The sequence below is a fragment of the Onychomys torridus genome, chromosome 3, assembly GCF_903995425.1.
Source record: "Onychomys torridus chromosome 3, mOncTor1.1, whole genome shotgun sequence".
In the NCBI taxonomy this organism is placed as follows: domain Eukaryota; kingdom Metazoa; phylum Chordata; class Mammalia; order Rodentia; family Cricetidae; genus Onychomys; species Onychomys torridus.
The window spans coordinates 143,552,738-143,566,847 of NC_050445.1; the positions used below are offsets into that span (position 1 = coordinate 143,552,738).

Genomic DNA, 14,110 nt, shown 5'->3' on the forward strand with positions numbered 1-14,110 from the left:
AGTCTGGGACAAAACTGTCTAAAATTTAGTTAAGTCCAAAGGAACGGTAAGGGGGACTACACACACACACACACACACACACACACACACACACACACACATTTCTCATATCATTGTGACTCAATTGAGTTTAAACTGTGGCTTCAGAGAGGCTGATATAACAAAACTTTGGTGAAAATAGATTTATGGGAAAGGTATATTTGATCTCATCAATGTTTTCCTGTTGTTTGTAAGAGCACAACCTGCTGTGTCTGGGAATGAATGCATGGTCTCACTTGAGTTCTAAGCTGTGCTCTCACCCATCTTGTGGGTGCTAAAGGGAAATGTAAAGCATCAGTGAGGACTTTGCTGTTGGGACTGTGAAGCATGAACAAGCAGCACACTTTCTTCCAGGCTTCCAGTTCTCTCTCATGTGGTGGGTATTGTGTTGCCTGAAATATTGTATGTACCCCAAAATAAACTTATCTGGGGTCAGAGAGCAGAGAGCCACTAGAACAGAGCCAAAAATGGTGGCTAGAAAATGGGTCAGAGCAAGCCATAGCAGAAGTTGGGTGGTGGTGGTGCACGCCTTTAATCCCAGCATTTGGGAGGCAGAGCTAGCTGGGTCTCTGAGTTCAAGGCCACTTTGGAAACAGTTAGGCATGGTGACACAGCCTTTAATCCCAGGGAGTAATGCAGAAAGTAGAAAGATATATAAGACATGAAAACCAGGCACCAAAGTTAGTTAAGCATTTAGTTACTTAAGCATTTGGCTGGTTTAGTGTTCAGGCTTTGGAGCAACACAGTTCAGCTGAGATGAAGACACAGAAGCTTGCAGTCTGAGGAAACAAAACCAGCTGAGGAACTGGCAAGGTGAGGAACCTGTGGCTTGTTCTGCTTCTCTGATCTTCCAGCATTCACCCCAATAACTGGCCTCAGGTTTGCTCTTATTAATAAGACCTGTTAAGATTCATGCTACATCTGGCGCCCAACATTCGAGGTACGAATTCACGAAAAAGCCTCTTGCCTGTGGCTTTGTGAGCCCCAGCTCAGGCCCGAGCTACACTTGGATTTACTGAAGAAGGCAGAGGCAGGAGGATCCTGAGTTTGGGCCAGGGCCCAGCCACAAACAGTGGCAGTGGACCTTGGAGGCAGTGACTGCTGCTCTGAGTTGTAGGCTGCTTCTCATCATGTTGGTGACGGTGGTGATGCTGCTATCTGGGATGAAGAGTTTACTGCTGCTGGTTCAGAGAAGAATTGCTGGGACCATCATGTTACAAGAAAGTATCAGCAAAGGTCAGTTTGGAAAAGTTTGGCAAGACAAATGGTGGGGAGAAATTGCGGTGAAGATTTTCTCTTTTAGAGAAGAACATCCATGGTTCTGAGAGACAGACATTTATCAGATTGATTGCTCCAAACCACAGAGGAGGCAAAAAACAAACAAACAAACAGACAAACAAACAAACAAACAAACAAAAACTAAAGGGAACCATGACCACGCCTAACAGCGACTTTGGAATCTTCAAAAGGATGATGGGACCCTGCAATGATGATTTCATAAAGACTATGATAAAGCCATTAAACTGATTAACACCACCAAAAGATTGACTTTGGATTACAAACTACTTCGGACAATTTTGAGATGGCTAGCTGAGATGATCCAGCCTGACAGACTATTTGAACAAGAACTTGAAACAAGCCCTGCACATTCTCATTATGCAGCGGCTGGACAAATGATACAGGACTTGACAATTAACCCAAAAATAGAGTTGAAGTTTAAAAAAGAAAAAGAATATAGATATGAGGTAGATCACTGAATCTACCCTGAGAAAAAAGATAAAGAAATAATAGGATAAATGGGTAGAACATTGATTCACTAAAAAGAAAAAGGGAAAAATATAAAAATGACAAAAGGTAGATTACTGAAGCTATTATGAAAAGAAAAAAGAGAATATGGATATGATCAGATAAAAAGGTCAATTATTGGATCTACATTTAAAAAGGAACTACTTGTTTAAAATAGGATAAGTAATGAAAATTTTTTGGTCTGCGTTTATCAAATATTACTGGACTGGACATTGTTATATATAATGGAGTTTTCACCTGAATCTGTCAAATGTTAATGGACTAGACATCATTAATGTAATCTTGACTGTGTATATTGTATATACTTATTGGATATGATTTTTATTGTATTAGTTATAACCTTTTTTTAATTTTAGACAAAAACGGGAAATGTGGTGGGTATTGTGTTGACTGAAATATTGTGTGTACCCCGAAATAAACTTATCTGGGGTCAGAGAACAGAGAGCCCCTAGAACAGAGCCAAAAATGGTGGCTAGAAAATGGGTCAGAGCAAGCCATAGCAGAAGTTGGGCGGTGGTGGTGCACGCCTTTATTCCCAGCATTTGGGAGGCAGAGCTAGCTGGATCTCTGAGGTCAAGGCCACTTTAGAAACAGTTAGGCATGGTGACACACGCCTTTAATCCCAGGAAGTGATAGCAGAAAGCAGAAAGGTATATAAGGCCTGAGGACCAGGACCTAAGTGAAGCATTTTGGCTGGTTAAGCATTCAGGCTTTTGAACACAGTTCAGTTGAGATTCATGTGGAGGAGGATGCAGAAGCTTCCAGCCTGAGGAAACAGGATCACCTGAGGAACTAGCAAGGTGAAATAGCTGTGGCTTGTTCTGTGTCTCTGATCTTCCAGCATTCACCCAAATAACTGGCTTCAGGTTTGATTTTATTAACAAGTACCTGTTAAGATTCATGCTACACTCTCACATATCCTGTTCCCAACTCTGCTGATTACAACATATTAAAATTTTAGCATAAGTTCCTGGGATTTCCTCCTTGTTTCAGGTATGTTTAACCACTTTTGTTTGAAGTTTCTAAACATAAAAGTAATATAATTTGTTCTTGGTGAAATAACTCTCCTTTAAGGCATATTTGTAATTTCTTATCTTTTTGTTTTATAAATATGGGTGTCATACCTTCATGCATGTATGTGCACTGTGTGCATACCTGTTGCCTCAGATGACTACAAGATAGCATGACATAGCTTGGGTCAGGAAATACAGAAGATTATGAGCCACCATGTGGCTTCTGGGAATTGAACTCAAGCCCTCTGGAAAAGCAGCCAGCATTCTTAACTACTGAGCCATCTCTCCAGCCTCACTTAAGACAATTTTAATGAAAACAAACACTAACCAGAGTACATAAGAAAGCAAGGTTTTATTTTATTTGACTCATTATTCCCAATCTACAGAAATGAATGGCAGATCAAACTAAGGACACCGTCAACTCCAGCTCTGGATGGTAACTTTCAGGTATGGTAATTTTTCACAATGAATCTTTTCTGGAAGTCTGAGTCACAAACAAGTGACTGTGGTCCAGTCCGTGTTTGCCAGCTCTTCTGCGGAGTACCACAATTAGGAGATAGCAGGCAGTGAAATTTTCTTATTTTAAGCTTTAGATATTTTGGTATTTGGTCTCTATTGACTGTTTCTGTTTGTTTGTTTGTTTGTTTTCATGGACTGAATCAATTGCTTAAATACTGACTGAATACAACGGTAGTATTCAGGAATCATTTATGACCGCATAAGAGGAAACAGTGAAAAGCATATCTTACCCCCATACTCTAATTATAGGCTCTATAATGCTAGAGTTCTAGGTACATAAGCAGAAAATCACTTAGTGCATTGCCTGAATTTCACTGTGTGAGCATCAGTTATCTTAGAGGAGGTTGGGTCCAGAAACTTTGGAGATTAGTTCATTCTAGAGTTATAACTGACTTTTCTCAGGTTCAATAATTGGTTCATTTGATGAATCATATTCCTTGAGTATCAATACAGATTTTAAAGAATTTCATAAGCTATTTTCATCATTTTGGGGGATGCATTTTTTCTTTCATTTTTAATTAATTAATTTATTTTTTACATTCAAAAAGCAGCCCCTTTCCCCCTCTTCTCTCCCTCCCTCCCCCCTCCCCTCTGTCGTCCCCCCCCTCAGTCTACTTTTCCTCCATAATAGCTCAGAAAGGGGCTGGCCTCCCATGGGCTTCAGCAAAGCATGGCATATTATGCTGCCATAAGACCAAGACCCTCCCCATGTATTCAGGCTGGGCAAGGCAATCCAGCATGAGGAATAGATTACCAAGAGCCAGTCAAAATACCAGAGACTGCCCCTGTTCCCACTGCAGAGACTCCCACATAGAGACCAAGGTACACATCTGTCACATGTATGCAGAGGGCCTATGTTGGGCCCATGTAGGCTCCCTGATTGTTGGTTCAGACACTGTGAGTCCCCATGAACCAGGATACGATTTCTATGGGTTTTCCTGTGATGTTTTTGACCCCCCCCCCCCCAGTTTCCTACAATTCCTTCTCCATCTCCTCAGCAGAGCTCTCTGAGCTGAACCAGTGTTTGGCTGTGGGTTTCTGAATCTGCCTCCATCAGTCACTGGATGAAGGCTCTCCAATGACAACCAGGGTAATCACCAATCTAGTCACAGGGGTTGGCCAGTTCAGGTTATGAATCTATTGTTGTCAGGAGACTTAGCTGGGGCCATCCTTGTAGATTCATGGATATTTCCCTTGCATTAGGTTTTTACCCAATTCTGTAAAGCCCCCCACCTTTCCAGTCATCTCTCTCAGCACTGTCCCCTCTGCCCACCCCCCAACCTGATCCTTCAAGTTCCCATGCCCACCCTCTCCCAGTCCAACCAGGAGATATCTTTTATTTCTCCTTCCCAGGGAGATCCATGGTCCCACCTTGGGCCTTCCTATTACCTAACCTCTTTGGGTCAATGGATTGTAGCATGGTTATCCATTACTTTACAATTATAGGAAAAGATCTTCACCGACCCCATATCCAACAAATGGTTGATCTCTAAAATATATAAAGAACTCAATAAATTAGACATCAAGAAACAAAATATTCCAATTAAAAAATGGGGTACTGACATAAACAGATAATTCTCAACAGAAGAATACTCCATTGTGTAAATGTACTACATTTTCTTCATCCATTCCTCAGTTGAGGGACATCTAGGTTTTTTCCAGGTTTTGGTTATTGTGAATAACGCTGCTATGAACATAGCTGAGCAAGTGTTCTTGTGGTATGATTGAGCATCCTTTGGGTATATGCCCCAGAGTGGTATGGCTGGGTCTTAAGGTGGGTCCATTTCCAATTTTCTGAGAAACCATCATACTGATTTCTGAAGTGATTGTACAAGTTTGCACTCCAACCAACAATGGAGGAAGGTTCCCCTTGCTCCACATCTTGGTCAGAATTAGCTGTCATTTGTGGTTTTGATCTTATCCATTCTGACAAGCATAAGATGGAATCTTAGAGTTGTTTTGATTTGCATTTCTTGATGGCTAAGGATGTTAAACATTTCTTTAGGTGTTTCTCTGCCATTTGAGATTTTATTGTTGATAATTCTCTAGTTATATCTGCACCCCATTTTTTAATTGCATTATTTGCTTTTTGATGTATAGTTTCTTCAGTTATTTGTATATTTTGCAAATCAATCCTCTGTCAGATGTGGGGTTGGTGAAAACTTTTCCCATTCTGTAGTCTGCCATTTTGTCCTATTGACAGTGTCCTTTGCCTTGCAGAAGCTTTTCAGTTTCATGAGGTCTCATTTATTAATTATTGAGCTTTGTGTCTGTGCTATCAGTGTTCTATCCTGGAAGTTGTTTCCTGTGCCAATGCATTCTAAGCTATTTCCCACTTTCTCTTCTATGAAGTTTAGTGTAACTTGATTTATGTTGAGGTTTTTGATCACTTGGACTTGAGTTTTGGAGCTGGTTTTTGTTTGTTTGTTGTTTGTTTGCTGATTTGTTTTTGAGTTTCACAATGTAGCACTGGCTGGTCTAGAACTTGCTATGTAGACCAGGTGCTGGCTTCAAATTCAGGAATCTGCCTGCTTCTGCCTCCTGGATGTTTGAATTATTTTTCAGTTTATATTAAAGACAAGAGTTACTTCTTTTCTTCCTTAATTCTTTTTTTTTGTGATGCTACAGATAAAATTTAGCACCCCATACATGCTAAGCAACCACTGTACTAATGAGTTATGTAGCCAGCCTAGTCACATTTGTTTAAGAACTAATTTGGCCAGGCATATGCCTGGAAACCACCTCTTTGGAAATAAAGGCAGGAGAATTAGAAGTTCAAGGCCTGTCTAGTTGTATAATGAGAATTTGTCTCACAAAACCAAGGGCTGGAAATGTAGCCCACTGGTAAAGCACTTACATAGCATGGAATGGTGCTGGGTTAGAGCCTAGGATCACAACATTTTAGAAAATAAAATATGGCTTTGAATCCCTCTAAAGTTACTTTATTTCATTTACTTGTAAGTTTTTGGTACTGTGTTTACATATACTTTAAGCTTTACAGTTGAAAACATACATTTATAAAAGCTTATGGGCATATCTATTCCTCAACACAAAATCTTTTAGAATTATTGCTTTATTCACTTTTACTAAAATATACTTCCCAAAATTTATATATGCTGATGTTGCATTCTCACCCACACAGCTTTTTTCTCTTTATGAAGATGAATGAAGAGCCTATAATTCATTCTACCCTAAATGTGAACTCCCAGCAGAAGTGCAAAGCAAAGAACAATAGTAAGAATACATTTCATTCAACTGAATTGTCATTCATTGAGCAGAGGCAAAAATACCAAAAACATAGTAAGAAGCATGAAAACACAGCAGAAGACATCTCTGGTGAAGGTATAATATTGTATTTGATTAATAAGGAGAGATTGTTAAAAAATTAAGGTTAGGATTAAGGTTTGTTAAGTACTAGGGAAGATACAAAAAGTGGCAAAAAGGTTTCTTACTTTGTGAATTTAGTTAGAAATATGTGGAGACCCACAAAGTTTTCCTAGTGATATCTGAGCTTGCTTGACCCCAGCAGGGCTGCATTAGAAGTTTGCTTGACTATGTCCATGGTTATAAGGTGACTAGTAGGGTCTACACTTGGCTGAACTAGGGGGAGGTCTTTAGCTCCATCCCTTGACATTCCTATAAATAGAAGAGACAGGAGGGGCCAGTGGATAACAATCCAGGCCCTCCTGAGGATATCCTGTGTTTCTTTTTCTGCCCCCTTTATCCCTCTAATCTCTCTCTCTCTCTCTCTTTTTTATTTTATTGGTTTTTTAAGACAGGGTTTCTCTGTGTAGCTTTGTGCCTTTCCTGGAACTCTGTAGCTCAGGTTGGCCTTGAATTCACAGAGATCTGCCTGGCTCTGCCTCCTGAGTGCTGGGATAAAAGGTGTGCGCCACCACCGCCCTGCCCTCTAATATCTCTTATCCGTCACTCCTCAAGAGTACCCTGTTGTAAAATGTGGGAGCTAGTCTTCCAACTGGGCTCCCACAGAAATACACAAGTTAAAATAAAGTGTCAGTTAAATCTATATCATAAGAAAGACTAAATGGTCAATATCACAACAATTTAGAGAGTAATCTGGATAGTTTAGACGTTTCACTAAGTAAGAGTTGTTTTAGCCTTGAATGAAAAAAAAAATCAACTTTTGAGAAGTGAAAAAGGTTGGGACTGAATACCCTGGCTACAATGTTTTAGGAACTAAAGTGTAAAATAATTATGAAGTGTAGCTTTGTAGGGCACTGGGTTTGGGAGTCTTTTTCTGGGCACTGAGAATTTAGTTGGGCTAGTGGATTTCTGGACAAGGGTAATGTGTAGTGGAGACTTGAGTCTATACTCTCATTATATCCTAAAACAAATAAAAAATGAGTGTATTTTCTTCAGACATGGAAATCCAAACAAGTTGGATATCAGCAAAGATAAATTTTTGTTAAGGTTTCTCGTAGTTAAAGTAGTTATAGGTTATAGTGTATTTATGGAATTTTCCTCTGATTTTCACAGGCTTGCCTTTTCCAGACATAAACATCTGGAAGATCCAGGCTTAGATAAAGGAAGGGAGTTTAGGAATTTGCAGAAGCAATTCAAAGATTGAGCTTGAGTTACTAAGTGCTAGGAACCATAATGCCCCCTTCATTCAGTCCTACCTTATTTCTTTAAAGATAGGGATATTTCCAGTGAAGGATACTGTTAAAGCAGAGAAAGTAGAAAGTGAATTATGTTTCCCAAAGCAATTCAGGTAATCTGAAAACTAACCCCCAAATGAAAAGAAAACAAAAGCCCATTGCAATGAAGCATAAGCCTTTGACACTTGCTTCTATAGAACGTTTGCTTGGAACTGTTCATTTCTGCTGATTTCTCCTAATGGGAAACTGCATGAAGTCAGTAGTGAGTATTTGGAATAGAATATTGACAGCAAAGCAAAGCAAAGCAACGCAACAACACCGAAAAATAGATGTAGGACACTGACCAAGAGCAAGAGGGCTGCTGCAAGGCACCGAAGATCAAAGTGAGGGCAGAGTCTGTCATGGATGTAAATTGGCCCCAGGCCATTTGCCTGCAGAGAGAAGGTAGTAGAATCCATTCAGCTGAGCCCGTGCTAACCAGCCAGGTAAAGTGGGAAATGCTGGCAGTGGGGCCACCCCTCATTCTGAGCTCCATTATTAAGTCTCATCCTTGCACTGTCAACTGTGACGTATGTTCATTGGATTAAAGAAAAGAGTCAGGAAATATGGAAGGGAAAAAGACTGATCAAATGATGCTCCTCTGGCTTCCTAATTCAGGATGCAATCACCTCTACTGGGAAGAATTCGGAGCTAGACCAATCTCTTCCCAATTAGGTTTCAAATTGTATTCTTTTTTAGTTCTGCCCAAACAACCTCTTTAGGATTAAGAGGGTGATAGAGAGTAGGGTTTGGAGACCAAATATATGAATTATAGGCTCAGTTATATTAATTGATTATTTCAGCCATAAATGCTACATAAGATAGCTTTTTACTTTAGTTCCTGTATTATACAAACTGTGAATTATTCACTGATATTTTTGGCTTATTTTTTTCTACTGTGGTATTTGTGTTTTCTACATTGACTACTGAACTCTGTTTTAAATTAAGGACATTGAAACTAGTTCCATGGAATACTTCAGGTACATTAGTTTGTCATGTGACCTTTAGTAAGTAAATATATTTGTTGTTCAGGCATTTTTGCTAACATGTCATTATTTGCTTTAACCCTTGGATGAAAATATTTAACAGACTTGCTAAGAGAATCAGAAGTAAACGAACATTGGGATGCTCTTCTGATGAAAGAAGCAGCCCACAGGACAACCCTGTCTGTCCCACCACTTCACTCCCACTGCCAGCTGCTTCTGATCTCACTCTTCGGTTTCTCTTTCTCAGAGAATTTCTCACCTTCTCCATGGAGGCTCATATCTAGTGTGCTTGGTGCCACGTGCCTTCTCCTGATGGCTGTAGCCATAGTGGTGAGCATTTTCACTACACACTGTGAGTGTTCCTAGTACTTCTCCCTTTTCTCCTTTGGGGCAGACTTGCAGCAACATAGTCTCAGAATTCCTCCTTGGCTGTGAGCACAGCGGGAGTGCTTGTCTACTATGTGTGAGACATTGGGTTGGATCACTACTATGGGTGAGTACCACCACCAGAAAACAGTAACCAAAACAAAACAAAACAAAACTTCCTTTTAAACATTTTCTCTAAAATTGCTTATCATTATTCTAGAACAGAGGTTTTTATTAATCTTGTTGACATGTCAAAATAAAAGAAAGAGCTAGGTGGTCATGGTGCATGCCCTTAATCTCAGCACTTGGGAGGCAGAGGCAGGCAGATCTCTGTGAGTTCAAGGCCAGCTTGGTCTACAGCTCTTCTACAGTTCCCGGACAGGCCCCAAAGATACACAGAGGAACCCTGTCTATAAAAACCCGAAAAAAAAAACATAAAAGAAATAAAATGAAAGAAATAACTAATTATTATGTGGACTATTTTTGTAGTATCTTCTGAAAGAACATGTTCCACCATTCAGCAGAGAGGTAAGTGCTGGTTTTCAAGCCTTTGTGGGACACACTTTTATTGTTTGTATTAACTCCATGAATAGTAGACAGTCTTCAAAAGCAAGATACTTCAGCATAAGTAAGAAAAGATTTGATATGGTCCCAGAAATTTAACAACTAACATTAATATGAAACAGAGGTTTTGGTATAACAAACTGTAACAAAATGTAGAAACATTGTTGGTGTTATTATGTACCTCTGTATACAGCATAAACAATATTGCAAGAATCTGTGGTATTGTATGGGAAAAGCAACTTCTCAACAAAAAACTAGGATCTAGTGATGCTGTAAGGGGTGTTTCCACTCCAAGTGCCATAGACTTAGGTAAACTAACAGTTCAGCAATGAGGACGTATAGGTCATGGCAGATGTATGTTCTATGAAGTAGAAAAGGTCTGAAAGTTTAGATAAAACTAAAGCCAAAAATATGTGTTTCCAGTTCATAGTTTTATTACAAGTATTTTAGTTGTCTTTATAGAATATTGTTACACTATATTAAGTGTGCATGCTCTGTGTTTTAAACAAGTGAAAAGCAACATCAGAGTCTGTGAGCCTCTTCAGTAGAGTGACAGACCTTCCTTCCCTAGGACCTCATCATCCCTGCCCAGAGAACTGGGTCTGGTTCAGATGCAGTTGTTATTACTTCTCCAAGGAAAAGCTAAGTTGGAGAGAGAGTCAGCATGCCTGCTTGTCTCTCAATTCCAGTCTCATAAGGATAAGTAAAGAGGAGATGGTAAGTTGCTGCTAATGTGAGTCACAAGGTGCAAGATCCCAAAGGGATTAACTTTGGTTAAACTGACCACCAGTTACACTTGCTTAAATTTAGCGCTGGATCAATGGCTGAAGGATGAAACTGATCTATCTTTTGTTTCAGTTTCTATGTGCAAAATATAGGGTAGAGCTATGTATTGTATGAAAAAGAGAGAGATAGTAAAATCATATTTGGAATTTCATTCATGAAAAATATATTGAACCTGGTGCCACAGGCCTGTAATCCCGTCTTCTTGGGAATCCAAGTCTAGAGGATTAAAAATTCAAGGCTACAGAGTAAGTTGAAGGCAAGCGTGGACAACTTAACAAGGCTTCTCTCTTAAAACAAACAAATAAATAAAAGACTATACGGGGTTGAAGAATGTAACTCAGTGATAAAACATTTGTTATACATGTAGGGCCTAAAGTTTGATCCTTAGTACCACTGATAGATAGACAGACAGACAGATAGATAGATAGATAGATAGATAGATAGATAAATAGGGTGTATGTAGTGGGTTCAGAGGGAAAATTTTACTTCAGTATATATCTGAGTTTTTAAATAAAAAAGAAAAGAAAACCCTGCATGGTCCAACACGAAGATGGCACAGGCATCTTGGTCTAGAAGACCAAGTGACAATGTGAACGAATGTTTTCTAACTCCAGCAATTATGTCAGCATCAAGTTAAAGTGCCTACTGTGTGCTCCCCAACAGAGAGTCTCTTTATTACATACATGAAGGTACTGGAGTAAAGTTAGTCTCCAAGAAACCTGTGAAGACTCTTTAAAAAATATCCTCATTTTCTTCCATCTCAAACCAACACCATCCTTTTACTCCCATAGATTTTTATGTTTAGTTTCTAATTAATTTTTTAACTTTTACTCACTTTATTTATTTTCCAAATCTTCCCTGGCAGTAGAACATTTTTACTTTTCATTCCTGAGGTCTGTCTCATAATACAGCATCATTCAGTGAGGCTGCAGACTTCAGACAGGATATAAACAGAGCGAGTGGGTTCTTTCAGAGACACTTCCACAGAGCTGATGAAAAGACAATGATGGGAACCCTACGTGTTTGTGTTTTCTCACTTTCAGAATTTCTTCAGTTTGAGGACTTTCTTTTGGGTTGGAGTTTACTATGAAGAAACTAGCAGACAGTGGCGGTGGGAAAACCATTCGGTTCTGCCCTCTGAGATGTAAGTATCCACAGGGCATCAGGTGTTTAATTTAATGATGGCACAAATAAAGGGTTCTGGGTACAATTTCAGCAACATTAGAGAACTGAGGAAACAGAGTCTTTTACACCTGCCCCATTTGCAGAAGAAAGATGCATTACCTTATTCTTTCATCAAGTTCCCCTGAGAATTTCCCTAGGAACTTCCACAATAAACTGAGACTGTGAGGCATAAACAAAAGGCTTTTATTTTCTTTTTATAGTTCCCCAGCTAGAAGTCTTAGACGAAGATGTCAGCAGGTCTGCAGCCCTCCTCAGTTTAGAGCTAGCCCTCTTCTCTCTGTCCTTTCACTAATTCCTCTTCTGAAGATGCCAAGTTGCACTGGGGCTCACCCTAATGACCTCATTTTAATTCACTTATTTATTAAGGACTCAACCTGTAGACAGATTATGAACACTAGAGGTAAGGATTTGGGGTAGCATAATAAACACTCTACTACTCCCTTGCTCTCCCAGTTCTACATCTTTCTCATTTGCAAGAGTATTTGCACACTGTTCTAAAAGCACTCTGTCCCAGCACCAATTTTCAGTCTACTAGAGATCTGACTCACCCCAAGGCAAACCTCTTCTCCAGTGTGAATCTGTGGATCCAAACATGATTTGTCTATGAGATTTGAAAGTGGGACAGACATACAGTAGATTTTCCTCATTCTGGAAAGAAGAAGCAGAAACAAATGCATATTGAAACCCAAGCAAACTAGAAACTTTCGGGGAGACAAAGCTCACTGGTGTTTGTTTGGTTTTGTTTTACTATAACAGTTGCTTTTATTCTTTATTTAACTTTTAAAACACTGCAAGAACTGAATAACAAAACCAATAGCAAACAGTGTTTATAGTCCTCTGCTCAGCCATCACTTCATAACAAATACCAGCAGGGGGAGATGCTCCTAGAGCTGAACCTAAGCATTTCCCTGGCAGATGAACATTATCCTCACACACTTGTCTTGACACCTTCTTTTCTGATTTGAATCCACCGCTTCTCCTCCCCATCAGGAAGGTGTCTCAGCAGTTTACCAGAAGAGAGAAACAGACATTCAGGAAATGATACCTTTAACTAGATGATCAAGCAACTCCTATTTGACTGGAGATAAGTTGACACACCTTCATTTAACACAAAGTTCTTCAGTTCTAAGTCTCAAGAACAAACCTCCTTAGTTCAGGATTCTGTCCCCTGGCCTGTCAGACCAATGACTGCATTATATAGGATTAATGTCATCTGCAATATGTCATTAATGTCCTCCAGGGCTTTAATATTCCACTCACCATGAGACTAAACACTGTGGTGCCTAAATGTCTATTTATACCACTGGAAACTTTTAATTAGGTGAGTTATTCACAGTTTGTTTTGCTCTATTTTTTTAATTATAGTGTCATGGATCTAATTCAGGGCCCCTATCTTGCCAGTATCATGCTCCCTCACTGAGTTACATCTCTCAGCCCTATTCACAGGCTCATTTAAAAAAAACATTATCATTCTAACATAACAATCAATTGACATCCCTTCCCCACTGACTCTTTCTTTTTAGTTTAAATATTAATTAACATTTATAATTCCATACTTGTTTGATAACTTTGCAGTTTACTAACATTTTACCAATATGAATTATGGGTTATGGAAATCATACAGACTGGATTTTTAAATTTTATATAAAGGGTAACAGTTTTGTAGTCTCATGGGGTTTGAATGCTATGTAATTTCTTGATAACAGTGGAATTTCTTTCCTTTTAGGTTTTATGATCTTGATACTAATATGCAACACTTCTGTGCATCTTATAAATCAAAAGGAACTTACTTTGCTGAAGAATGTACAAATGAATTGGCATATATTTGCAAGAAGTACCATATTTAATCCTATGAGGTCACAGAAGATATGAAAAAAAAATCAGCCTTGTCAGAAAATGAAACATTTCTTATCAAACTTTTTTCCTTGCGTGCTTATTTTCTGGAGAAAACATTGCAAATGTTTGCCTTTGTTTGAATAAATTATATCCAAATCCATCCCAGTATCATTCTTTGTCAATGTTTCTGCTAACATATTTATTGCATATTGCATGCATTTTAGAAGACACTATAATAAATGGTTTCTGAATGAAATAATGAGATAAAGCCAATGACTTCTGGTTAAACCATTAGACACTTAAAATCTTGACCTATGTAAAGTTCTCTGCTCAGCATATTCATCTCTCTCTC

General features: G+C 39.0%; 1 protein-coding gene across 1 annotated transcript; it reads left to right on the forward strand.

Moving 5' to 3' along the window:
* Nucleotides 1-6,526: 6,526 nt before the first annotated feature.
* Nucleotides 6,527-13,860, forward strand: LOC118580689 (killer cell lectin-like receptor subfamily E member 1). The gene is made up of 6 exons (XM_036182605.1): nt 6,527-6,719; nt 9,269-9,373; nt 9,877-9,915; nt 10,523-10,668; nt 11,781-11,881; nt 13,649-13,860. Exons 1-6 carry the CDS (start codon nt 6,533-6,535, stop codon nt 13,767-13,769), a joined length of 699 nt encoding a protein of 232 aa, XP_036038498.1. The 5' UTR covers nt 6,527-6,532; the 3' UTR covers nt 13,770-13,860.
* The last annotated feature ends 250 nt before the right edge of the window (nt 13,861-14,110 follow it).

What these genes read in the sequence shown, in the direction of transcription:
- LOC118580689 (XM_036182605.1), top strand. Translation starts at nt 6,533, where the DNA reads ATGAAGATGAATGAAGAGCCTATAATTCATTCTACCCTAAATGTGAAC. An exon ending in AGAAGACATCTCTGGTGAAG is followed by an intron (nt 6,720 to 9,268) that starts GTATAATATTGT and finishes TCTCTTTCTCAG; the next exon opens with AGAATTTCTCACCTTCTCCA. An exon ending in GAGCATTTTCACTACACACT is followed by an intron (nt 9,374 to 9,876) that starts GTGAGTGTTCCT and finishes CTATTTTTGTAG; the next exon opens with TATCTTCTGAAAGAACATGT.